This window comes from Rhamphochromis sp. 'chilingali' (genome assembly GCF_963969265.1).
Source record: "Rhamphochromis sp. 'chilingali' genome assembly, chromosome: 15".
NCBI classification, from domain to species: domain Eukaryota; kingdom Metazoa; phylum Chordata; class Actinopteri; order Cichliformes; family Cichlidae; genus Rhamphochromis; species Rhamphochromis sp. 'chilingali'.
The window spans coordinates 5,456,232-5,484,103 of NC_137942.1; the positions used below are offsets into that span (position 1 = coordinate 5,456,232).

At 40.6% G+C, this 27,872-nt stretch overlaps 1 protein-coding gene across 2 annotated transcripts; it reads right to left on the reverse strand.

Annotated features, from left to right (window-relative positions):
• Window positions 1-27,862, reverse strand: LOC308411230 (protein kinase C and casein kinase substrate in neurons protein 3). 2 transcript variants are annotated; one of them, XM_080905085.1, is made up of 10 exons: window positions 27,628-27,862; window positions 24,980-25,047; window positions 10,193-10,349; window positions 9,827-10,062; window positions 7,619-7,774; window positions 6,023-6,198; window positions 5,163-5,283; window positions 5,011-5,081; window positions 4,834-4,913; window positions 1-3,194 (listed from the first exon to the last, which is right to left on the reverse strand). In XM_080905085.1, exons 2-10 carry the CDS (start codon window positions 25,037-25,039, stop codon window positions 3,085-3,087), a joined length of 1,167 nt encoding a protein of 388 aa, XP_080761211.1. In that variant the 5' UTR covers window positions 25,040-25,047; window positions 27,628-27,862; the 3' UTR covers window positions 1-3,084. The 2 variants fall into 2 exon arrangements, with proteins under 2 accessions (XP_080761211.1, XP_080761212.1); XM_080905086.1 differs by lacking the exon at window positions 27,628-27,862 and adding an exon at window positions 27,179-27,440.
• Window positions 27,863-27,872: the final 10 nt, after the last annotated feature.

Sequence of the window (27,872 nt, forward strand, 5' to 3'; positions counted from 1 at the left end):
GTAACAGTTTTTATTTTAAAAAGACAGGGGATTTGAAAGGTCATACATTTACATGACAAAGAATGACACACAGCAACAGCACATATAGAGATACTATAATAGGCAAACCCAGCACGTTCCTCACTTTGGTAAAGATGCTCTCTGTGATAGTTACAATCTAATAACAGAAGATTAGATATTACAGACAGACAGAAAGACTAACTGTTCCCCAGGAGTTACCCAGAAGGAACAGTGTGACATGCTAAGAAATATTACTATTCCCCATGACATTTTCTCCTTTTCTAAAAGCAACTCGATGCTTTAATGACTTTAGTCCCATAGCAAAGATCATTGTGAACCATAATGACAGATAATAGGGCTCACCTGGATGTTGCACCTTTAACTAAAGGTGCAACATCAAAATTTTTAAATTATGAATGGACTTCATCTTTAAGCACTTTTCCTCTTTGATCTTCATGCACCTCATTTATGATTTTCGTGATAGAGTTGCTAAACTTTGAAAGGCCTTCTAACCAGGAGGGGACTCCGAGGTTCAGTGCAAAGGCGCTTTCACATCTAAACCTAATATTTTCGATTACTTGTGCTGCAGAGTTGAACAAATTTGAACTTAAAAATGAGGCAGGCAGCCAGCAGCAGGCAGGTGAGGTGAAAAAAGGCTTTCTTGGAAACAGATTTACTTCTTGTATGCAGGTTGGATCACATAGCTAGTTGGGCAGTTTTCTGTTCTCTCAATTGCTCTACAGATCTTTACATTTGTATCTGTTTGAAGTTGTGTATATTTATCTGCTAAAATGTTTCCTATAATGAACTTTCACCTCTGTACCATAGTCGGGTCTTTATCTTACAAAATAAAAAGGGGAATTTGTTGTGATTTGGCGATATATGATAAAGCTGAACTGAACCTCTCCCACAGTCTTATGGTGTTTTACATGAGGTGGCACATTGATGTGCAAGAGGTAACTGATAGTTGTGTGAAGTCATATGTATGATCCCTGCAATCCATGATTTCCATTCCAATCCATTGCAGGTTTTTGTTTAAATCTACATTGCGATGTTCTTTGCAGATACTTAATGCCCAAAGTGACAATGAAAACAGCTCGTGTTAACACTGGAAAATCTATCACAAGTAGAGGAATAAGCAGGTATAACAAACACAAATAGAAATGAAGTAGTCCTGAATAAACATAACGGGGTATTAAATAACCCCACTCAGACATTTTAGTTGCTAAAATAGCTCGGGCCCAGCCTTGCACAATGTCTTTTGTGAAAGCCCACAAGCCACTGGCTGACCCACTATCCCAAAATATGGCTTCTAATGACTGTAAAGCTGTCCTGTTTATATGCTGTGTGAGTGATAATGAATAACAAAGCGTAGGAATACAAAATTTAGGGAGTGTGTAAAAATAGAATGCAATGTATGCTAACAAGGCCCAGCTAGGAAGTTTTGTTGTTTATGTCAGCGTGTTATTAAATCTGTTTTTCAGCCTTCATCATATTTTGTAACAAGGCGTGAAAAATAAGTGTGTTTTATAATAACCTGCAGTTTAATATACCTGCTTGTTTTTAATGTAATACGTGTTAACAGACCTCTAACAGTTACTGGTTCAGTTTAGCAGGTACAATACTGGTGAAGAAATATTACACCATAAACTGTTTCTTAAACTGCAGTGTCATTCCAGCGCAGGGTGTTAAACTTGGACTGACTGATTGGGGTCAGTGGAAACAAACTAGTAGTGATCGTGTTGCCTTCACAAAGAGTATATGGCAACCCTGACTGCAAGCATTTCCCTCACTGATGCAGAGGCTGGGCAGAAAAGGACAAGCAATAAGAATTTCAAAATGATGAACAGCTGCAAATTGATAAACACATTTGAAGCAATATAAAAACATTTAGTTGTGTTTTTAGCCTTGTTGGAAATATTTGGTGTGTCTGTTTGTCTGCTGTAGCTGGTGCTGCTAAGGTCACATTGAGTGGATTTTAAGAGCATTTTCTCAGCTTGAGTAAGAGTGAACCAAAACTGTAAAGCTGTGAGCCCGAAAGAGTAAAACCAGCGAGGTGAAATATTAAGAGTTGCTTGAATATTCTCTGGATTCTCTTCTGGGTTTGCCACTGGGTTCAATCTCTTTCGCATACAAATAGTCAAGCAATAAATTCTTAATAGGAAAATAGTGATGAAAGCTGATTTAAGTCAACTCGGTATAAACTAAGACAGCATTGGACTTTGTGGGGTGTGAGTGGATGCTGGTGTGGGTAAAACAGCTTCACTGTTGGCTAACTGAGGGTTATACAGGATTCCTAATGACTTTCTGTTCCTTTAAACCACAAAAACAGAAGAGAAATACAGTCGACATGGCTTTCTGCATCTATTAGGCTGACTCCAACTGTACGGCTGCTTCGGAATAATTATAATCACAGTTTTAGCAACGCTTTCTTCATATATTGTGAGGCTTTGTGAGCATTTTAATTGCACGAGGCTTAAAAACAGCTTAAAGAAAATAGCAGTCCCACACACATTTTATTCAAGGGATAAGCCAAGGGGTGGCAGGAGATGGCTGCTGTAGACTAGCCCTGTGGCCACCCCACATAACCAATAATGACACCTATTAAAGGGCTATGTACAAACATACTCATACATTCTCTGACCTGCAGTGATTTTCCATGCAGGAAAAATAAAAATCCATGTGACGATGGATGTAATGGTCTTAGCTTGGCCACCCCTTTAAAATGTTCTGGCTACACCACTGACTCCAGCACCAAATAACTGTACCGTTATACTCCAGCATGTTATTTCTTTCTTTACATTAAAGCATTGTTTATTTATATGGCTTCAATACAAGTGGTCTATGCATAGTGTGTATATTAAAACATATATCAAAAGTCCTTCAAGAGATTACAAACCTGGGCACTTTTAAAAATCTCTGTATGTCAAAATCTCCATCGTCTTGTGCTGACACGCTTCTTTGGCTAACAGCTACTTTATGTGGACTTTTACAGCACTGATTTTGTGTTTTTTAGATGTTTATATATTTACTCAGGCTGTCATGTGGTATTTGATATAACAAAGATCTTTCACATTCAGGTAACTACACCACCTCCACGTAGTTGGCTGGGTAAAGCCCCTCCCACCCATCATCCTTCTTCCCTCGACACCATCCTTGGTCATCCTCATCCTCGATCTTTAGAAACTCTTCACCTGGAGGGAGGAAGAGAAAATTAATTTCTGTATTTGTTTTTTAAAACTATTGCAACATTTTTTTAAACATCAATTCAATTCAATATTATTTATATATAACAGTCACCTCAAGGTGCTTTATATTGTAAGGTAGACCCTACAATAACACATACAGAGGAAAAACCCAAAAATCATATGACCCCATATGAGCACTTTGGCGACAGTGGGAAGGAAAAACTCCTTTTTTAACAGGAAGAAACCTCTGGCAGAACCAGGCTCAGGGAGGGGCGGCCGTCTTCTGCAAACAGTTGGGGTGAGCGAAGCCTTATAACCCTTATTTGTTTTGTCAGGCCAGCAACCATAAAAAAGAGCCTATAACAGTTTAAACATATATTTTATTTAACTGTAAAATCAATGATTCAAACCATTCTGCTTAGTAATTTCATGTAATAATAGTCGTAGTACATTTGAAATAAAGCTGCTTTCAGCAAGTAAGGCACCAAAGTGCAGTTTCTCTAACGGCCACTTGAGGCAGCCTTCAAAAGCTAATACCCAAAGATTCACCGATAAAGTTGCGATCGATACATAAATATGTTTCTAGCTTTATTTTCAAGCTGATATACTAAAGTTCAGAGAAGGCAAGATGGGTAAATAAGGGCAACTAATCAAAATGTACAAAAGCTATCAAATAATCTGGGAAAACTTAAAGAGTAACAAAAAAAAAAAAAAAGAGGAAGACCCTTGGGATTGAGACACAGATGAAAAGAATCACTAAAGGAAAAAGTAAAAATAATGCAAGGCATGAAAGGAACACAGCCTTCAACATATAAAAAGAAAACAACCAAAAGACACACTAAAATCAGACCAGACCTGAAAAATGTGGTGCAGACACTAACAGAAAGATGAGATAGAGGAAGGAACTGCGAAGTATAACTGCAACGAATAGCAACCAAGACATGAAACAAAACAATGCTGAAACTCATTACCAGAATGATCGTGAACTAGAAACAGGAACCAAATAAGGCGCACTATACTAGGATAATAAAGATGTGAAACAGGAACCCAACAATAATCAAAAACTGTGAGAAAAAGAATCTAAAAACTTAAAATCAACTTAAAACATTGAGACCAAAATACGTCGGCACTGCTGGTCTCTGTATATTTCATATACTTTTGTATACTTGGATTGTTACCGGTTATTTTTTTTGATGTACAGTACAAATAAATGGCTTGACTCGACATTAATGTAGCAATGTGGCCTCTTTGAATGACAGCTTCAGGTCACTGAGAAAAGCTTTTCTGCTGTTGACCATATAGGATGCAAAAACCTAACAGAGGGTCAGTTCTGACTGGTTACCCCATTGGAATTGAAAGTTTGCGAGCCAATGAGTGTGCGGTTTCATACGACAGCTAATCCTCCACTTTGAAATATGGTATGGACTTAATTTTGTATTCAGTGTGAGCCAGAATGTGTGACTGAGCCCATACACTAGGCAGGAAAGTATTTATGTGAGCCCTGCGCCCTCTCCTCCAAATATGGTCCACATTCTGGCTCCAAAAACATGACTGCAGCCTTAAAGCCAAAGCTGAGGCTTCAAAATATGAATATACAGAGACGCGGCTGAGTTCACAGTGACGTCATTCATCTTGCAGTGTTTACCTGCTTTAAAGGACAGCTCATCTGTCTCCTGGCCGACGTAATCATACAGAGCTCTTACTTTCACTCCCCCGATCATCACGCTGTCAGTGGAAAAAAGAGAAGAAAGAGATTAATCTTTGATTGCTTCAAAAAAAGCTAGACAACATTAACAGTTCCCGTTCGGAATAATATCCTCACCTCTTCTCTATTGTTCCTGATTTTTCCACTTCTTTTTTCCCTTTTTTGCTTTTCTTTTCAGGTGTCCATTCCTGAAAAAACATTGGAATATAAGTAACTAAAATAAAGTGCACAGAGTTAAACTTAAAATGCTGGAAAATAAAGGGAAATACCTGGAAGTGAGGCCAGTCAGTTGGCATGCCCGGGCCGTGGGTGTTTTTCCACCAACGAAGGTCCTCTTGCTCATCGATGGCCATCAGTGTGTTGTGGAGCTCATTGTACACGGCCCGCACACTAAATGCCGAGAGATAAACACAAAAATCTCAAATTTGATTTTAATCTATGCTGATCCGTTCCTAAAATTTTGCTGGAAGAGATCATCTCTCCTCTAATAGTCCTACTTATCAAAAACAGTCGTGCTGTCTCGTGTGAATTTTGGATATTTTCCACAGCTCTTTTCTCACATTTAGCTTCAGAGAGGTTCACACTGCTGGAAATACCCTGTGTCCTTTAGGTATAGTATGTCTCATAGTACTTAATAAACACCATGCTATAAGAAACCCAATGATCTGGAATATATGTTACAAATTTTATGTGTACTCTGGATACTGATGATTATATAATTAAAAACATACTAAATTCACTTACACTGCAATCCGGGACACTTTAAGTTAAGTGTTCCCCCCAAATTAAGCAGATTAATAGTGTATATAATTTCTCTCCTCTCCCTGTGGCTTTGGCTCATTTTTATAAAGTAATTAAGTTGCCATCGTATCCAGTATTTCCTTTATCAGAGTAGAAGAGAGTCGGTGATGTGCTAATATGTAGTGGTATAGCTTTTAATTAGAGGTAAATTAAGTCAAATTATTGATTTCAACATACTTAACTCTAAAGACAGCCCGACACAAGCTGCAGGGTTCACACATAAGACGAATCTGTGCTACTTGTTTAATCAAATACATCAATCCTCTAATCAGCAGCGGCAGCAGCACCTTTTCTCAACACCGCACACGTACAAAGCACCGTGCTTCACCTCTCATTGTTGGTAATGTCCAGGTGTTTGTGGATGGAGAGGAAAGCCTGTTTAAGAAATACAATCCTCTTGCGCTCCTCCTCCTGTGATTGGTCAAAGACGGACTCCATCTCCTCCATGTAGCGAGGAGCATAGTTGTTCACCTCCTCCAGGACCTTCTCGTAGCGGGCACGGACCTGAAAGTATTTCAAACCAAATTGGCAAATAAAACTTGAGCAGTGGAAATCTAACTGTCAAAAAAGCAAAACAAAAATTGTATTAAATGTGTGTCGAATGTCTTACACAAAACATTTCATCCCACTAAAAACATGCGAAACAAAGAACTTCAACAACAGTCTTCTAAGAAAAAACTTTGATAAACTGAAGCTAGCTCGCCAAGATAAACAAAACCATTTCAAAATGATTTCACCAGGTTCAGTCAGGTGATTAACTGATATAAAAATATTAACAAAGCAAAAAATTGCAACATTTAACCTCCCATAGACTATGCAGTCACAACTGGTAATGAATTTTAACTTGATATAACGCTTCACCCCAGTGCTGACATCACAGGTTTCCTGTGAAGTAGACATTATTACAGTACAACAGCAGAAACCACGTCATAAACTTGTGAGAGGATATGAAGATGACTGATTTAAACCACACGAAACATTTCCAGCACTCTTGCACTCCTTGGTCGCTCCACTCTGTCCCGTTTGTATAATTTGACTGTTTTCTGCGCTACTCTGGAGACTAACTATGCTGCTGATTGGTGCTGGCACCTGTCCGTCATCCTGCCTTCCTCAATTGTTTGCTCCTTCTGTGTTTTACCTGCTGCCACTTTGATTCATCTGGCGCCGTACTCCAACCGCAGCGGGGCTAATTATTGCAGCTGCTTTAAAAGGGGCTGTCAGGCCAGGGAGCAGTCTTTTCCATGTTTGGAATGGTCACTTGTACTTTGGTCACGTAATTTATAGTGAAGGGTTTACGCCTGCTAGGTTCTGATTCATCAACCTGCTTGTTTTGCTCTCCACTTGGTGGATTTGTAAATTAGGAAAGGTAACAGTACTTCTACTTATTGTTCACCACACAGTTAGATTCCTTTTATTAGAGATACTAGTAATAAGGGTCTTTCTTTTCTCTCTAACGTTTGCTTTGGACAGGCTAGTAAGACGTGTAATTAATTTCTTTGCTTTTGATAACTAGAATACAGATATTACATACTTAGCATGTGGAGTTGCATCCACATGCCCTCTGATTTATTAGTTTAAAACCATAAAGGAACACAATAACCTACTTAACAGTCACTAAACCTTTTCCCTGTGGTTTATTAATGTCACTCCCCTTTCTCCTGGTAAACCAGGATTGTAACAGGCACCCTTCCACCGAGCATCAGTGGTAAGGTACGGATCTACTCATGTTCCAAAGTGAGATTCCTTAACTCATCATTCATGCTTCACCTGTTTTAATTAATTAATAATTATGCAATAGTATTTTTTTTAATGCTCCGTGGCCAGAAACTCCACAGTGCACGTAAGACAAAACTTACAGAAAGTTCAAGAAAACAAAATTAAAAAAATAAGGAAAAAAATAAGAAAGCAGTGACGTGGTGTGCACCTTCTCGGCCTCCTGTTGAGCCACTTCTCTCTCCTCCTGGATCTTCTTCTGTTTGTCTATGGAGACGTCCGGGTTTCCCTGAGCGTGTGCCTCTCGCTCTCTGGCTACCTGCTCTTTACGGCTCACTTTATGGTATGCTCTTCTTGCTTTATCCAGCTGTGGATGCAAACCAAAGCACAGACTGACTATATGGAGTCAATGCACAATAGATAGGGATAGAAATACACCGATTACACTAACACCAATTCACTTACAGGCACTTCAGAGGCACTTAAGCTAAGATGCACCTGACTCTGAAAAGCACATTACTGAATAAATTCATTTTGAAATAGCAGTGCATTAGCTTCCTGTTTTCTAAATATAGTATTTGAATTGAGGCCATTTACTTAATGAGAAACCATCTGCGATGCCACAGTCACTTCTAGTATATATGAAAAATTGATCCCCTAAGGGCTCGTCTTTTGAGGCAAAATTATATTTTTGATGCATGTCCCTTGCTGCTCTCATTTCACTGTAAGGTACAGATTCAAGTGGCTCATTGCATCAGAACACAAACACTCTTGAGAACTGGGTTTCTGGCACTGGCACAAAATAAGGCTTGGGAATGTCACAGAGAAAAGGCTCCCAGAAGCGAACATTAAAATGTCATGATGACCAGAGCTGTCTGGAGTGGAGCTGTGAAGCCATGGACTGTATATAAAAGATGTATTGATGCCCTCTAGTGGTTACAGAGACTTTACATGGACTCCACTAGCACTAAGTTAGACTCCAGAGTAAACCTCCAGAGAAGCTAAGCAAAATGAAGTTAAGCAGGAAGTAGCAAAAACTGTAGTTCCTCTGGTGACCACTTGAGGCTGGCTTCACGAGAGTGAGTGAATCTCCACAGACTTCCATGTTAAAATGTTCAACTAGTGTGTGTTGCACCTGGGTAGTTTATCAGTTTATGAATGCAACTTGCGAACCAAACATGCTAGCATTCACTGATTACTTAGCATCCTTTTACTCATATAAAGTGCAACAACAACATGGCAGCTGACATTATGGCTTCAAAATGCAGAGTTCAAAACCAATGTGTAATCTCAAGATGGCTACATCCTCATTTTATATATTATCAACAGTTACACTGCTAATAAAACATGTGCGTAGCCTCTCAGGTCTGATAAATGAAGCTAATGTGGTTGCTAAATCTTTAGAAATCTAAAACAAAAACACATGACTTCAACCTCTCTGATCACTTTGGGGTTTTAACCACTAGAAAAACTAAATTAAATTGAAAAAAAAATATTAGCTACGTTTTTCTTTAGGAACAGGTGTATTGCTGCTGGAGCGCGAGAACTACACTCCACTTTTATCTCTCAAAATCAGGAAGGAAAATATTGCATCGGTGAAGCTTATTTCATTAAAGATTTCATTAAATGAGAAATAATTTCAAAATGGTAAATGAACTGGTTCTTATATAGCGCTTTTCTACTCTTCTGAGCACTCAAAGCGCTTCACACAACTTGTGCATTCACCCATTCACACCAGCACATTTTTCTAGATGCTTTCTAAGTAACATTCATACACATTCGCACTCCGATGGATGCTTCGGAGAGCAACGTGGGGTTAGTATCTTGCCCAAGGATATTTGGCATGCAGACAAGGAGCAGCCCACGATCGAACCACCGACCTTCTGGTTAGTGGCTGATCGGCTCTGCCACCTGAGCTACAGCCAAATGGTCAAAATGTTGATTAAGTAAAAATGTGAGTGAGTGAGTAAGATGGTAGCGGTCTTCAAAAGCCTCCAGGCTGCAAGTTTATTGTTAATTTACATATCAGTAAAAACAAATTCTTTATTTTTTAAGACTGAATTTGGGAAGAGCTTAATTAAATGTAAAATAATACTGTACGTTTTGAAACTGCTTCTAAAACAAAGTGCTCAAAGAGGCAAAAAGCATGTGTGCAGAAAAAAGAAAAATAAGAACATATTGTTCAAAGATTATCCCAATCAAAGCAGTGTGACAAATAACAGCTGCCACAAGCGCCAAGACAAACTGTACTTTAGTGGCTGCCTCAGTATGTAATTTATTGCTTCACAACATACTAAACTAACTTTAACGTGGCATTTTATATCTTTGTACACAGCTCAGTGACTGAGATCAGACAAAAGCTTTTAATTAATATGACGATGTGTAACTACCATAAACAAATCTGGAAAAAAAATCTGACCTTTTTAAGTCGTTTGGCCCACGGCTTCTGAGCACGTGCAAACCCCGTCTCAATGTCGTGGGACTCCTTGAAACCCCCAAATAACTTCTTGTGGAAGGTGTCCTTCTGCCAGGTCCTGACCCGGTCCCCATCCTCCGACACCAGGGAGCGACAGATGGTGGCGTGTAGGGCGGCAAGCCTGTCGGCGGAGGACAGAAAACACTGCCAAGCCTTCATAAGAGAGCCATATAGAGGACCTGAGGGAGGGAGGAGGAGAAGAAGATGACACACCATTAAAATTACTGTTGTATTTCAGTAATAATTGGGACATGATTTAGAAATAAGATCATTTCCACGTTCATTATGTGTTGCGGTTACTGATCTTACTAGAGTCCACCACCGGCTTCCACTTGTTGCTCCATTCACTGAGCTGCTGGGCGTACTGCCTCTCCACGCGCGCTCTCTCTTGGAAACATGCCACTATGTCATTACAGGCCTGGAAAGCATCTTCTGTTCGCTTCGCAGTGCGCTGATAGTTCCCAGGCTGCCAGGACACAAAGAGAGAGGAAGATTTGCTTTCCACATCATAAACACATGAAGTGGATGGAAGGTTAAATTGATTTGATGCTTTAAACTCTAAGTCTTTTAATTTTTTGGCTTTAAAAAGTTAGAAGTTAACAAAAAATGTTCCAGTGTTCAGTGATTCAGTTTCTTTTCTTTAGTTTTATTATTTCAGTGCCAGAGAATCCAAAACGGTACATTTGTTCGGTGTATTCTTGGAAATATGGAGACCCAAAACTGAATAACACAAACAAAAAGATTACTCCAACTGGTATTACAAGCACACTGCTACTGTTGCTTGTTACTACTACTGCTTCTAATTTGTAATACTAGTAACATATTAAAAATAGACTAATATTATAAGTAGAAATATTAGGGCAAATATTCGCTGCCTGAAGCTTCGTTTTTTATAGTAACTCAGTTTTGTTGTTTAGATTACTCAAAGCAGACCTATTATGGTCATTTCCAGCGCCATGTTTTTAATCTCGGGCTCTACTAGAGTAGCTTAGTATGTGTCACAGTTTAAAATAATCCTTATTTAACCTATGATGGATCTTGGTGCAGACCCTCAGTTAATCTTGTGTCCACCCCCTTTCCTTTAACCTAGCCGTCTTCTGATTGGCTGCCCCTCGTAAACAGAAGGTTTGAACAGCAAGTCATTTTGTCCTCAAGAAAAGGGAATTCAAATCTTCGTCTAAATTGTAAATAAATTTGCCACATATTTTAAGGGTAACTGTTTAACTACATTTAGTACAGTTTAAACCCTCAAACCCTTGAATGGAGCCGTGGATCCTGCATGTTCAAACCTTACTGCACACTACTAACATATCAGAAGCAATTTTCCTGGCAACAACTAATAATCTATACTCAAAATGAGATTTGATTGCAATACTGTGGAAGCTCATTGAGAGAGAGGTGAGAAGATTGAGCCCTCTCTTAACTGTTCCCTTAATATATGACTGCTCTCAGGAACTGCAAACAAAGCTTGGCTTTGTTTAAAGCATGGCTTTAAACAAAGCCTCCAACACATCTAAAGCTCATCAAAAGCTCACTAATTACATTTTGTGTTTAAAACAATGATTTGTTTTAATGGTTTTGTGCCAGAATATTTGTTAGCCAGAAACTGTAACTTTCTGGAGGTTTGCTGTCAGTTGCTTCAGCTTTCTGCAATGCTAAGCAGACTCCAGCTGCACACATTCACTCTACATATGTATAGTAAATATATATAGTATTGATTTCATTTACTTGTGTGTGTTTCTCTAAATGATCCTCTAAATCATTGTCATAATGACGTCTTACTAAGTTCCACTGAATAATGCACAGTACTGTGGTGGATCATAAATTTGATTAGTTTTGAAGTTGTACATCTCTGTTCCTTATATTTCATGTGATGCCCTTATTAATGTTTTATTTGTTGCTTTGACTGTTTTCGAATAGAATATGCAGTGGGAATATAGAGGGAGATAAGCAGTGAAAGTTTTGCCTGGGTTGATTGTGCGTCGATCCATTGTTAATGCCTCAGGGCTCCAGTAGGTGGGTTCGCGCGCTTCCTCCTTCACTCAATACAGACGAGTGAGAGTGAGAGCTGCGTGTCTGTGCCGTTCTTTCACCTCTCCTCACTATTTCCCCTGTTTAAGGTAACTGTCATGCACAAATCTGTATAAATGTGTGTTACTGTTGATTATTACATTGTTATCATTGTTCATTGTAGCGGAAGATGTGAATTGCAGACTATTTTGCTGAGAAGTTCCAGTTAATCTCTGTTGCTGCGTATGCTAGTTTTCGCTATTACTCCGCCATATTGTGTGAAGATTTTTCTGTTACGATCTGTATAAGTTAACTACTGAAAGACATGCAGTACTTAAAGTATTATTTCATTGCTGTGAAAAGTTAGTGACTGTGTCAGCTAACATGTGCGAGTTAAAAAGATGTTTTTGTCTAATGCTACAGTTCATGTTATCTAAAGTATTCTCATCAGCTAATGCAGCGAACAATAGTGACTTAGTTTGGATACAGTTGTCCTGAGACTGTGTGCATCCATAAGAATATTGTTTTGGTTGTATTGCTTCTGAAACTCAATACAGACGAGTGAGAGTGAGAGCTGCGTGTCTGTGCCGTTCTTTCACCTCTCCTCACTATTTCCCCTGTTTAAGGGCACAACATTTGGAGGCACCGCTGGGATGATTGATTCGAGGACCATCCCTGACCTGTAAGAGAAATCCTCTCGTTGATCATCCCCCCCAGACGACCCAGGTATCAGAAAGGAGCATAGTAAAGCAGCAGAGACATCGCTAGACCTACGTTGGTATCTGTATCCTGAAGTGAAAAAGTGGCCACTAGGGGGCAGTAAAAGCCAACTAAGTCTGATCATTTCTCAACTGACTGCTTGTGCTAACTCCTCTGACAACAAGGAGTCTGAATTAGAAAAGCTTCAGCTGGAGATTAAAGGAACACTGTATCAACTGACTTTAGAGCAGCTGACTAAATTATGTGATGTACTTCAAATCTCAGGACCAGGAAAAGAGTTTGTGATTAATAGAACGCGCAGTCAGCTAGTCTGGCATTTAGTTAAGCACCTTGAACGCACCGAGCTGGCTACCCGAGAGGATGAAGGTATGTCAGAACTTCTTAATGTCCAGGACATTATAAGTGACATACAAATGGATAAAAAACAAGGTGTGAATGAAACAGTGGATCCAGCTGTTCAGGACCAGGAAAGTAGCCAGGAGGAGTTAGAGACATTAAGACTGCTCTTACAACAAAAAGAGGGTGAAATGCATGACTTGATGAGGAATAGCATGAATCCTGCCTTAAGTCCTCGCACCCCAGTGAGAAACATTGTTCCAACAGCACCAAACAGTTCCATGTGGCGCAAAGATTTTAAGATATCAGGCCAAATAGGAGAGCCGGGGCAAAAAGACAGGCTGACATTCTCCAGTCTGGCCAGACAAATTGAAAGCGGGCTTAATAGAGGCTACCCAGAATCAGAAATCACTGATGCTGTAATTCGTGCTATCACGCCAGGCTTGCAGCTAAGGAGTTATCTTGAAGGAAAAGAAAACCTCACATTACCTGCTCTTAGGAGAATCCTCAGGTCTCATTACCAGGAGAAAGGTGCCACAGAGTTATACAAACAACTTACCTCTGAGGTTCAGAGTAGTAAAGAGACACCCCAAAATTTCTTGATCAGGACAATGGACTTGAGACAGAAAATCCTGTTTGCTTCTCAGGAAGTTGAGTCCAGTCTAAAGTATGATCCAGCACTAGTCCAGAGCCTTTTTATGCATACTGTCCTGACTGGTCTTCAGAATGACAATATTAAAAGTGACCTGCAACCTTACCTCCTGCAAACAAATACTTCAGACGAGTTGTTGCTCGAGAAGGTAAATATTGCAGTCGCAAATGAAAAGGAAAGACAGGACAAAAAGAAACATGCCGCTCCATCACGAGTAACAGCTGTAAATACTGTCCAGTCTAATGATTCCCCAGTGGGAAAGAGAAGCACAGCTCAAGAGAAACCAGCCCCTCCACCCCCTGATCTTCTAACAGAAATAAAGGAAATGCGTGCTGACATGGTGCTGCTGAAAGACTTGAGGGCTGAAGTTTCCCAAATCAGAGAAACCATTCAAAAGACAACCCCAGCACCTCAGCAGCCTTTCCCCATTAAGGCTGAACAAAACTGCATGCCATTTTACCACCAGCACCCTCCTGCAGCAGCACAGGAACACCACCCAGCACATGGACCTGGGCATGTGTATGGGACAGCACAGTTTCAACAAAGATTCGCACCACAGCGATATTATCCCTCACCAAGTCACCGTCCCAGATGTTTTGCATGTGTGCAGGCAGGTGAGGCATATTGCCAGCATTGTTTTAGGTGTGGGAGTAGTGAGCATTTACGTGCAGGTTGTAAAGCACCTAGACTGACAAAATCAGATAAAGGGAGCCCTTTAAACTAAGGGAGGTTGCTCCCACGGGACATGGGGCAACCGACAGCATTGAAAAGTCCCAATATTGTGCTAACTGTGAGGGAAAGGAAGAGAGTATGAAGTTAAAATGTTGTTCTGTTTGTAAAATAACATTGTACTGCTCAAAAGACTGTCAAGAGACACACTGGTCTGTGCACAGAAGGTACTGTAAGCCACATACATGTTCATCTATTAAGAAACAGGAAACACAGTCAAGTTGCAAACCAAAGTGTAGGAAAAGAAGTAATCCAGTGAAGATGCCTACTGTAAAAGAGCTTGTAGGAGAGAAATGTCTCATTCAGTGCTTTCTGCACAACCAAAGAATCCAGGCACTTTGGGACACAGGTTCACAAATTTGTGCTGTAGATGCGGCCTGGAAACAGACCCATTTGCCTGATGTCCAACTAAGAGATATAGCAGAACTAGTAGACCCACTTGAACCACTGCAACTTGAAGCAGCCAATGGGACGGAAATACCATATATTGGTTGGCTCGAGGTAAGCTTCAGACTTGCTGCTAATGATAAAGATCTGCTAATACCTGTGTTAGTGTTAAAAGGCAACCAACAGTCATGCCCCATAATTGGCTTCAATGTGATTTCACACCTAGTTGCAAACAGAGTACAGGATAAGACAAACACTAAGAATAAAGAGAAACTCATGAAAACAGTAAAAGTAGCTTTTCCTCACCTCAGAAAGAGTAGGGCAAGAGCTTTTGTTAATGCAGTGACAGTGGGACAGCCATGTGAGCACAGTGTAAGAACAACAAATGAGAGAGTTGAAGTGCCTAAACAGAGTTCCGTCCAAATAGAGTGTCGTGTGCAAGCCCCGCCTTTCAAAGAAGATAGAACCCTGATCTTCGAGCCTCATGAGAACCCACAGTGGCCTGAAGGACTCGAGTTCTGTGATACCCTTGTTTTAGTAAAGACTGGTATGACACCAAAAATTGTCATTAGTGTACAAAATCCCACCAGCCATGACATCACACTGCCAAGTAGGACTGTTATTGGAACTGTGCAGTCTGTTGCATCAATATATCCTACTAATGTATTCAAAACTGACTGCCTCCCTACTGCATCAGTCCGTCCCATCCAGGCTAAGAGCTCAGGTGAGAACACACCTAAAAGTGAACAATGGGACCCACCTGTTGACTTGACTCACCTGAATGACCACCAGAGACAAGCTGTTAGTCAGATGTTAAGAGAAGAGTCAGAGTCATTCTCTAAATCTGATGATGACATAGGCTGTGTTGAAAACTTGCAAATGAACATTTCGTTGAAAGATAATGAGCCAGTCACACGGACTTATCTCTCTGTACCAAAACCCTTGTATCAGGAAATGAAAAACTACCTACAGGACCTAATAGCTCAGGGGTGGGTGGAAAAATCAAACTCATCTTACTCCTCTCCAGTAGTCTGTGTGAGAAAAAAAGACGGTACATTGCGCTTGTGTATTGACTACCGAGAGCTGAATAGGAAGACTCACCCAGACCGCCACCCCATTCCCAGAGTACAAGACATCATGGACAACTTAGGTGGCAACACTCTCTTTTCTCTACTGGACCAGGGTAAAGCATACCACCAGGGGTTCATGGGCAAAGACAGTAAACACCTAACAGCTTTTGTGACCCCCTGGGGCCTGTATGAGTGGGTCAGAATCCCATTTGGACTGATGAATGCTCCGGCAGCATTTCAACGCTGCATGGAGGAGTGCTTAGAAGGGTTAAGGGATGAAATATGTGTGCCTTGCCTCGATGATGTCCTTGTCTTTAGCAGAACGTTTGAGGATCATGTTGAGGATGTCAGGAAAGTGCTGCGCCGACTCAGGGAGTACGGAATCAAACTCAAACCAAGGAAGTGTGACCTGTTTAGGACAGAAGTGAGGTACCTTGGCAGGATTGTGTCAGCAGAGGGAAGCAGGATAGACTCCGCAGACACTGCTGCTGTAACAGCTTTGAAAAACAAACAGCCAGGTACTGTTGGTGAACTAAGAGCAATGTTGGGCCTACTAAGTTATTACAGACAATACATCAAGGATTTTGCCAGAATTGCAAATCCTCTGTATGACTTGCTCAAGGGACCTGCAGATGCTGAAACCCAGCGAAACACAAGATTAAAGTGGCAAACAAAGCGAAACAGGTGTAGTGTCCCTTCGAGTACACCTATTGAGTGGACCGACATGCACCAGTTAGCACTAGAGCAGCTGATAGACTGTCTAACTCAGCCCCCTGTTCTAGGCTTTCCAGAATTTTCACAGCCATTCACCCTTCACACTGATGCGTCAAACCAGGGATTAGGTGCCGTGTTGTACCAAAAGCAGAATGGAAAGCTTCGTGTGATTGCTTATGGTTCCCGCACTTTAACTGCAGCTGAGAAGAATTACCATCTGCATTCAGGCAAGTTAGAGTTTCTTGCTCTCAAGTGGGCTATCACAGAAAAATTCCGTGATTACCTATATTATGCACCATTCTTCACCGTGTACACCGACAATAATCCACTTACCTATGTACTGTCCACTGCCAAACTGAATGCAACAGGGTGTCGATGGGTAGCAGAACTGGCAGATTTTCACTTCACAATTAAATATCGCCCTGGTAAAGAAAATGTGGATGCAGACAGCCTCTCCAGGATGCCGGTAGACATGGAAACGTTTATGAATGAATGCACAGAGGAAATGGCATACGATGTAATTGGAGCAACCACACAGGCAGTGGAAAGGCAGGATGACTCCAATGTGTCATGGTCCATGGGTGTCTCAGTCAGGTGTTCAGCCATGGCCACAGATGTTTCCATCATTCCACTGACAAAAGGCCAGATCAAACAGGACCAGAGAAGTGATCCGACTATTGGACCTGTAACTCAGTGTAAACTAACACAGGAAAAACCATCACGTTCAGAACTAAGAAAACTCAGCCCACAGGTCATATGTCTCCTGAGGGAGTGGGACAAATTGGATGGCCCTATATGCAACGGGAAGTAGAGGATTATGTGACCAGAAGGTGTGTTTGCATAAAACAGAAGAAGCCGTGTCATGAGAGCAGAGCACCACTGACTAATATTGTCACTACTCACCCATTTGAACTTGTCTCAATTGATTTCCTGCACCTTGACAAGTGCAAAGGGGGTTATGAATACATCCTTGTAGTCATTGACCATTTCACACGCTTCGCCCAAGCGTATGCCACAACTTCCAAATCAGGTAAAACGGCTGCAGACAAAATCTTTAATGACTATGCTTTAAGATTTGGCTTTCCAGCACGAATACATCATGATCAAGGTGCTGAATTTGAAAATCATCTGTTTGCACAACTAAAAAACTACTGTGGAGTTGCTGGGTCCAGGACTACTCCCTGCCATCCCCAAGGGAATGGACAAGTGGAGCGGTTTAATAGGACACTACTCCAGATGCTGAAAACACTCTCAGAGAGTCAGAAAACTAACTGGAAGGACTCTCTTAACAAACTGATTTATGCCTATAATTGTACCCGCAGCGAGGTAACTGGATTTTCCCCTTTTTACTTGTTATATGGACGCTCCCCACGATTGCCAATCGACATGCTGTTCAGCTTGACCTCAGAACAAGGAGATGGCAATCATCATGACTACATGGTAAAATGGAAACAAGGCATGGAAGAAGCATATGAGATCACGAGAGAAAATGCTCATAAAGCAGCTGTAAGAAGTAAAAGACATTATGACAGCAAGGTGAAGAGCTCAGTATTACAGCCAGGTGATCGTGTTTTAATAAGGAACATGACACCTCGAGGAGGTCCAGGCAAGCTGAGGAACCACTGGGAGGATGTGGTTCACACAGTCGTTCGTCAGGTCAGCAGAGATATCCCAGTTTATGAACTCAGACCTGAGAAAGCAAAAGGGAGATCAAGGATATTGCATCGCAATCTTCTTCTGCCATGTGACTATCTGCCTGTTGAAACTGAAGTGCGACCACGAACAAGAAAAAGAGCCGTGGAGACAAGTGAGGAAGTGGAACAAGCTGAGGAAGAGGATGACGATGATGAGTACTATCCAGTGTCATCTCAGCAGCCATTTGAGCCACTTTACCCTCCGACACTGAATCCTATGAGCACTGATGAACCAGCCAAACACCTTCAAACAGTGGAAAACATGTCATCTGAGCCAGAGAATGAACATGAAGTACTGAACCAATGTGAACAACTACCCGACCAAGAGGAAAATTATGTCGAGGAACCATCAGTGGAGGAACCTGTTCCTGCACCTGTTCCAGACAAACACAGCAGGACCTGTGAGCAAGAGCATCAGCGACCGAGTAGAGAGCGCAAGCCACCAAAGATCTTCACATATGATCGGCTTGGTTCACCAGCTTGTTATAACCTGAGAACACCATCACATCATACACACTTCATGGTTCCACGGACTGTTCAGGCATACTGCCACTGATAACTGTATGGACTTGAGTGAAAAGAAACATTGTGATCACACACGAAACACATTACTGAACAGAGACAATGTACTTACACTCCACACCAACCACAAGGAAATGGACTGTTTAACACAGAATTCATATTCAAAGTGACTTTTGGACATTGAACTGATTCATATTGTGCTTGCAGCTTAACAGACACATCCAAAGCACACCACATGGCTACGGCCACTTGTATCACTCTCATGGACATTTGTCAAAGGAGAGAGTGACTGCTTTGACAAGCTGCACTAAAATGACTTTGTTCTCAAGCCAGCAGCAGACTGTGTTAATGTAACTGCATGGACACTGTAATTCATACAGACTGTATGAGAACACTGAAAGACTTTGGGTAATAACCCACACTAAAGAATGTATGAAAAGAGTTCCAGCTTGTGAAACTATTTTTGTAGAGTACATATAAGGTACAAGAAACAGTTATAGTATGCAATGGTTTATTGTATGTGGTTTTGGTGATATTAATGTTCATAACTCCACGTTTGTGCTAAATGTTAAACATTTGGATGTTGAGGACAACATCTATTCTGAGGGGGAGTATGTGGTGGATCATAAATTTGATTAGTTTTGAAGTTGTACATCTCTGTTCCTTATATTTCATGTGATGCCCTTATTAATGTTTTATTTGTTGCTTTGACTGTTTTCGAATAGAATATGCAGTGGGAATATAGAGGGAGATAAGCAGTGAAAGTTTTGCCTGGGTTGATTGTGCGTCGATCCATTGTTAATGCCTCAGGGCTCCAGTAGGTGGGTTCGCGCGCTTCCTCCTTCACTCAATACAGACGAGTGAGAGTGAGAGCTGCATGTCTGTGCCGTTCTTTCACCTCTCCTCACTATTTCCCCTGTTTAAGGTAACTGTCATGCACAAATCTGTATAAATGTGTGTTACTGTTGATTATTACATTGTTATCATTGTTCATTGTAGCGGAAGATGTGAATTGCAGACTATTTTGCTGAGAAGTTCCAGTTAATCTCTGTTGCTGCGTATGCTAGTTTTCGCTATTACTCCGCCATATTGTGTGAAGATTTTTCTGTTACGATCTGTATAAGTTAACTACTGAAAGACATGCAGTACTTAAAGTATTATTTCATTGCTGTGAAAAGTTAGTGACTGTGTCAGCTAACATGTGCGAGTTAAAAAGATGTTTTTGTCTAATGCTACAGTTCATGTTATCTAAAGTATTCTCATCAGCTAATGCAGCGAACAATAGTGACTTAGTTTGGATACAGTTGTCCTGAGACTGAGTGCATCCATAAGAATATTGTTTTGGTTGTATTGCTTCTGAAACTCAATACAGACGAGTGAGAGTGAGAGCTGCGTGTCTGTGCCGTTCTTTCACCTCTCCTCACTATTTCCCCTGTTTAAGGGCACAACAGTACCACAGCTAAATGAAATACACCCATTACCATCTTCCTGTTAATCGTGTTGTGCAGACGTTGGCTGCAGTTAAATCTGGGGTACAGCAGAGGGTGCTACCAAGGATAAGAGTGAATTGAGCTAAACAGCTAAAATAATTATTTCCACATGCTTCTTAATAAAATACCAACATGAAAAGAAAACTGAATTTTATTTTACTTTTCACAATTAATGTATGGAAAACTGTCTGACCAGATGATGACTGCTACATGAGACTCTTGCTGCTGTTTAATGCATGAAATCAAAATGTTGGATTCAGTAAGTGAAAGCATCCCCTATGAAACTGAAAGTCCACATAAGCGTGATTTCTTGAATGTTTAGTATTCCTTTGTTTTGTAGTACAAAAGACAAAAATATTAAGGTAGAAATGCTACCCTTCCATCATAGTCCTTCCATAGCTGTGACGCTGCAGCAGCAATGTAAGGCTAATCCTCCCACGTGCCACGAGTGACACTTCACTGGCACTGAGTTTCCGCTGGTAGCACAAATGCCGGCCACAGTGTGAGGCGCGGTCGAAGCCCGTCCATAAAAAGCCAGACAGAGTGAGGACAAGAGAGCAGCAGAGGCAGGGCCCTAAATGTAATAACATCTCTGAAGCAAGTGTGTTGTTTGTGGATGTGGAATTTGGAAATCTCTGCAATTTTCCTGGCAGCTGTCATCAGCTCCTTCTCAGCACTGACTCCTACTCTCTTTTTCACTTTCTGTCAGACTCTATCTGGTTGTCACTGACACATTTAGACAGCTGCTTCAGTGTGATTGTTCGCCATGCTGTTTTAAATTACTTGAGGCAATATAGTTGATGTAAATACCACAAAAAAAAAAAAAGACATGAGTGAACAAGACGTCCCTAAAGCCAATGTTTTACCTGTCAAACACACATGTAACTAATAACCTCAATATTGGGGCTCTGGTTACGGGTTTTGTACGTGTTGGATCACAGACATGGCTTACTTGGATAGCTCCAAGAGACTATAGTAAAACTGTCTGCGTGCTTTCAGTGCGTCATATACTTTTGGATACTGTAACACAGAATACGCTTCTTTACTTATTTTCTTTGGCAAATTCAGTGTAAGATGATAAGCCTCTAGAGTTACAACAACAGCCTTTTCTTGCAATGTCCAAAGTCTGTAATGGGACTCTTAATTAGTAGTTAATTAAATGCAGGGACAACAGAAAGGTCAGTTGTTGTTTGTGAAAAGTAGTGCTAGCAGCAAACATTAAACAAATATGCAGTTTTGTGCTTCAGGTAACTAAAGCAATCAACCGATGCATCTTTATTATAATGTGACATTTTTCTTAACTCATATTTTTCATATATCATACATATATCTCTTTTTCATTCTAATTGCAAATGATTTGTTTACTAATCCTGCATTTTAATGTTTCTGTTCAAGTGTAGTTTAGAGTGCTTTAAAGAGTGCTGCACGTAGAAGGACAAAGACCCTGAATGTAAAAGTTTTTCATTGTCTGTATTAACACCCTTCAAAAAAAGCAATCAGAGCCCTCAGTGTGCCTTTAATGAAACACTGTAGTTTTAAATGCTTTAATCACGAGGAGTGTTTCACACAAGCGCCCTCCTCCTTCCTCCTCTATCCTTCCTTTCTTTTTGCCTCTGTTGTGGTTTGCACTGACTTTCCTCACTCGTCTGCGAATTAAGCAGAAACAGCTGAGGAATCCAGTTTGAGGCCAGCGGCAACGCTGCAGAGACCCAGTTGGCCAATAACCGAGGCAGATGCAAATCCGCTACTAGAGAATCAGTCCAAGCAACAAAAGCGGTATCGAAGGAAATGACTAAAGACTTCTGCTGAAAAAAAATTACCTCTCATATAAATAAATGATCGCATTCAAACTGTTAAAAGCCTGGCGAGTTTTCATTATAGAACTGCATTAGTGTTAAATGTAGATGAATGGATGGGATGATGAAATTGACATGTTCCAGATTTTATGTTTCACAACCTGCATATGTGTGTCAAGTTAAAGTATTAGCTGGTAGTAGTGTAGCAGTACCACAGTAGATGCTGCTCTGATGCTTCGTAGCTGTGATAAAGTTTTAAAGTAAATGTATAATAAGTAAAAGGTAGTGAAAGCAATGGCAGTAAAACTATTAATAAAAGATGAAATGGCATAAAAGAAACATTTCCAGACTATACTCCAAAGTGACTTTACCGCAACTCAAGCAAAGAGCAGATGACAGATTCAGGGAAAGCGAGTCAAAAATGTTTGTTCTAGAAAGGAAAAGAAAGTCTGTTACAAATCAAACTCTTAAATCTTTAGTTTTCTACTTGAAAACAATTGAAAATGTGTTTGAAATATGTGATAATCGCATTTTTACTTTAGTAGCAGACATGCAGGTGTCACAGAATGCCCTTATTTAATATAACAAAGCATATAATAGCATATATAATCCCTTTATATAACTGTGGCATTAATGTTTTAAAAGGGACATGCACTGGGTCCAGAGACTGTTATCACTATGTATAAAGTTGAGGTGACTTTGCCAATGCAAAACCGAAATGCTGAAGTTTGCAGTATAATGACAGGCAGGCAGCCTTTGAGCACGGTGGCAGGATGACACAGACGGGAACTGGCCTGGAAACACATCCAGCACAACAGGAGGCTTCCAAATTACAGGAGGGGAGAGATGAAAGTGGGGCAGCCAATTGAGGCCAATAGCAGACAAAGCCAATATTAAAGCGGCAGCACACTCAAATTAGACAGTCAGGCACTCTGAAATGTTTACAGCCTTAAAATATGGTGGCAAAACTGGGCTATGACTGGTAAACAGAGTGTACGGTAGTTCACAGAGATGGGTATATGGCCGATATGCTGTGTGTACATTTAGGCTTCGGTGAGAGAGATAATGCTTAGGATTTATCTTTTATGTTTGTGGAAACAGGTCTGTTCTACAGACTGTTTATTTTTCTCATTCTGTCTACGTTGGTGCTGTGAAATAAAAGCCACTTTTGTATTGTATATAAAAATGCAGCAGAAGGTCTAAACTTGATCCCTGTTTTCCTTTTGTGCTGCAGATTTTATTCTGTACCTCTCTGATGTCTCTGTTTAGTGTGAAGCTGCAGCCTGTTAAATGAGCTCGGCACTTAGCCTGCAGCCTCGTTATCACTGCACCAGGTAAAGAAACGATCTGGGACTGGGACACATCCATCATTAATATATCAGCGTGTCCTAAGCGTACTGTTGTTTTCTTATGGATTAAATAAACATGTTAATTAGCGACATCTGGAGATGCTGGTGGAATAAGTGCAACAATGTAATATAACCAAGAACTTTTTAGACTTCTTCTTGATACAGTTTGCACTGAATGGATCCCGATGGACGTGTAGCCCATTTTGGAGAGGAGGTTTTGAAACAGAAAATATAGTTACATTTTTAGATGATTTTTTAACTTAATATCTTTCTTTCTTAAGATTTCATTTTGACAGTTTTGCAGGGAAGCGTAGAAAGGAAAGAGGAGGAGAGAGAGTGGACTCAAACTCAGGCTTCTGCACTTCAGACATAAGGTAGAGACACCTGCTTAACTGCACCAGCCAAACCAGAACCCTAAGTAAGGCCTTTCTGTCAGTACTGGGAACACTGAGGCACCATGAGATACTTTACAGCACTCGTCAATTTATATTTATTCATCAAGCAGCAGCAGACCCCCTGATAGCAGTCACCTTCAATCACCACAGCCAGCTGCTTTGTGTATACATGTGGAAGTTTCTGCTATGGCTTGACTTCTAACATCTGTTTTAGTTGTCATTTGGAAATGTGTGCTTAAGAAAGTGTGTCACGTCCAAAGACAGAAAAAAAATGGAGAAAGCTTCAAGGTCTGAAAAGTGAAGCCAGCTTGAAAGTGCGTAAACCTGATTTCTTTTTTCATGTGCACCAGGGGGTGATACCTGTGGCTACAGAAAGACCTCGTGTCCCATATAATTCAATGGCAAGACAGTCCTCGGAGCTGATCTCTGTAAACACTTTTCTGATAAGTTTATGGGCTCAGTCAGCGATTTCAGCCCGTACTGAATAAAACATTAAATCCATTTTGTTTTAGAAAGGAGGATAATCCAGGATACGCTCGTCTCATCTTTGTGGTCCTGATGTAAATTCTTCACAAACAAATTAAGATGTATTAGCAGAATGCAAGCATTTCAGGTTTCTTTTTTTTTCCTCTACAAGGAGCTGCATAGAATTATTTCAGCTGTATTTTCATTTGCTACATACGGGCTGTCACTGCTGCTCCTGAGACTGAATTTTGGCCAGTTATGTTCCACAATGGGATCAACAGGAAGTGAAATGGCTCCCATAGTTCTAAGGCTAGCTGGTGGCAAGATATTAAGTATATATATCAAACTATTCTGTTAAGTCTCATGCAAAAAAAGAGCACAAAAAAAACAAAGAAAATAACTTTCTGTGAAAGCATTAAGTTTTTATAGGAAAAAAACATTTTTTATTTGGTCCCCAGACTCAGTCCAGACAAACACATAGAATAAGTCAATGAGCCAAAAGCCTTCAGCGAGAGCTGTGTTAAATCCTTGCGAGGCGGTTCGGAGAGTAACTATTCATACTTAAAAATGAAAACACAGCCTTGTTTAAAAAGTTGTGTTGCCTGAACGACAAAACTCTGGACTGTTTTGGCTGCATGTTCGCTCAGACTTGAGATACGGGGGGGAGCTATCTTGTGTAGTATATCTCCCTGTCCCATCATAAGGTATAAACATGTAAACACACAAAGCCAGAGCCCCGCACACACACACACACTGAGTACACATACCATCCAGAAGCTGCGATTGTAGGCATCTTCAAGGCTGTTTTCTGATGGCAAGGTCGACATCCTGTTTTCTGAGAAAGTAAAGAATATCTGATTAGTTTGGACTATATTTTCTATCATGCTGCCTTTCACTGTGATCTTTATGTAGCTGCCATTATCACCTTTCATTTATTGGCTTTAGATTGTTGCAGCTTCAGTATTTGGGACAAATGTTTGAAATAAGGGACACGTTTAGCCAAAATTATTTTCAGGTACAAAATGTAGATACTTCATAAAATTTAATACTTGAGTTCTTGTTTTATCAGACATGCCCCACAGACCTGACATCACTAACACCACTGTTATAATGGTTACACGATAAACTACTGGATAAAACAGGGATTTTACTTTTATAAATTTAAGCTGCAAATATTAATTTAAGCTAATTACCAGTCCACTCTGTTATTTTAAATGTAGTTATTTTTACATATTCACTGTTTTCAAGTCTTTATCTTTTACTTTTATGTATCTATTTAACAATTTCCTTGGTTACTTTTGATGGACTGTTTCTCTGTCTACTGCATTTAGCTATCCCTTTCTCCTTGTTGTGTTTTTCAGTGCTCTTAGTGATAGCTCAGTGGGTGGAGATAACTCTAAATTAAATCAGCCCTTTTATATAATAATGTATTTGATCAAATTACCACTTCCCATAAATCCCTTGGCACCAACATGATTCACCACTGGCACAAGTGCTCCGGGTTGGAAATCAATTCTCTCCTGCTATTTTAGGCTCCATGACATGAAGGCATTTCATATCTGTTCAGATAAATAACTAGTTCAACACATGTCAGGACCCATGTGAGACTATACAGCAGGTGTAACACAGTGACTGAATCAAATATGGAGGCTTTGTACGCCCATCTAAGCGTTGGAAGTTGACGTGCACGTTAAATAGGACCGGGATAGTGCAGAAGCTCTGACAACACCAGCAGACATGGACTGTCCTCTCCCAGCATTCCCAGCTTCTGAAACATGAGCTATCCAAAAATAAACAGGGGCTAAGGGTCGGCACATCCTATCACACACTCATTTTCTTCCCATGCTAGTCGCGCTTTGCTCATTTAATATTGACCCATAAACATCACACTTTCTTTGAACGTAATCATGCTCTTAGCTGAGTGTTACTTTATGTTCATGTGGTTCTACCTCAAAAAAAAGAGAAAGTTTTCCAGTTAAATATTTAAGCACACAGCAGCTTTGCTTCAAATCCTCGAAGCACCCAAAAGCTGAACTCCACCCTGACAGAGCCTTCGTGACTGGCCTGTTTTTCCTGCCTGCAGACATCTCCCCTCATGGCTCCGTTATGCTCACAATTAGATTCAATGATCTTCCCTCAACATCCTGCTGTTCACGGGGCATCACATGCTCCGCTAAGAGAATAATGTCCTGCCTCTTCCTGGCCTCAATCTGCCTCAGTTTGCTTCATCACCACCACTGAGGACTTGTAAATTACGCAACCCAGATCTCTGCAAGAGGTCATGAAAATAAAGAATACCCTCTCTTTTAACCCGTTTGACCCTGACTTCCTTTCCCTCTTGCTTTCTGGCTTACCTCATTGTATGACCAAGTTTCCAGATAAAATGTGGGAGTGGGGTAGCTCCTGTCATGATATTAATTAATGTGACTACACGGTTTACTACAAACGGTATACTTTTTACTACGTTTTAGAGTTGCAACCACACTACTTGTGTCTGTGTAATAGCAGATTTATGTATAAATCCCTTATAAGCTGGTAGGAAAGTAAAATCTTTAACCTCCATTCTGGGTTAGCTGTGACTGACTTGTATGTCTCTCCTCAGGTTTATCAGCATTATGCTTCAGTTTATGTGTTTAAAAAAAAAAGAAAAGAAAAGTATGCCGTGCAACTCTGTATCTACTGGGAATGTTTTGTTAGTGACATACGCCTTTCAACAGTGATTTCATAACTCCTTAAATCGATTTTGAGATCCTCTAAAAATGTGGGACTGGCCTAAAGATTTAAAAACCTCCAGAAATATTTATATAAAGATGAAATAAAGTGATCCCTAGTGTCATTTCCAGTTAGCTCACTGTGACGTTTGTGGTATTAGTGAGGCATACCCCATTACTTCTTACTTTCTGACTAAGCCACAAACTATGCATCACGTGGTTGCTTTTTCACACAAAAAATATACTACTACTTACCGCCTACAAGCACAAATCTATATCCACCATGAATCCTCCAGACTTTGTATAATATATGTGCATGTCAGATATAAAATTAGCTCCCCCCGATTCTAAAAGGTTCGCGATTGATTATCAGTATCTTGCATTAACTCAGACTTCATGGATCTAAAACTCCAACTTCTTCACTTGAAAACCCAACCAGCTGAACCCAGAGCCCGTTCAAGTCCATCTGGAGCTTTGATCCAACCAAACTCTCTCACCCCTGTATGCTGAACGCACTTTTGCACACACACTCACTCCTCCCTCTGTCCCCGTTTCATCTGTCATGCATAACTCAACACACACGCATTGCATAGAGGAAATATATAGCAACAACTGAACACAGAGCAGAAATAGGAGCGCCGTCACTCCATCTGATCTCACTGAAATGCATCCATTCAGCCATGGCAGGCTAATAGTTTCCTTACCTCTGAACGCTGGGGCCCCTCTCTCATTCACCCCCTGCTCTCTTCTTTTGTTTGCCTAGTTAAAACAGTTTTTTCTTCCCGTCTCCAGTCTGTGTGGAGTCTCTCAGGCTCTTTCCCTCTCTGTCTAGTCTTCTTTATGCTCTTCCTCACTCTCTCCAACTTTGATTTTTCCACCCCTGTTGGACAGTGTTGCTCCTGCTCTTCCCCTTTCTTTGGCCCACTGTTTGTGTCAGATGAGTTGGCTT

Bases quoted from the DNA above. Each gene is read 5' to 3' on its own strand.
- LOC308411230 (XM_080905085.1), bottom strand. From the start codon at position 25,039: ATGTCGACCTTGCCATCAGAAAACAGCCTTGAAGATGCCTACAATCGC. The intron at 10,350-24,979 runs GTATGTGTACTC...GTGTCCTGGCAG, and splicing joins ACAATCGCAGCTTCTGGATG to CCTGGGAACTATCAGCGCAC. The intron at 10,063-10,192 runs GTAAGATCAGTA...TCCCTCCCTCAG, and splicing joins GAAGCCGGTGGTGGACTCTA to GTCCTCTATATGGCTCTCTT.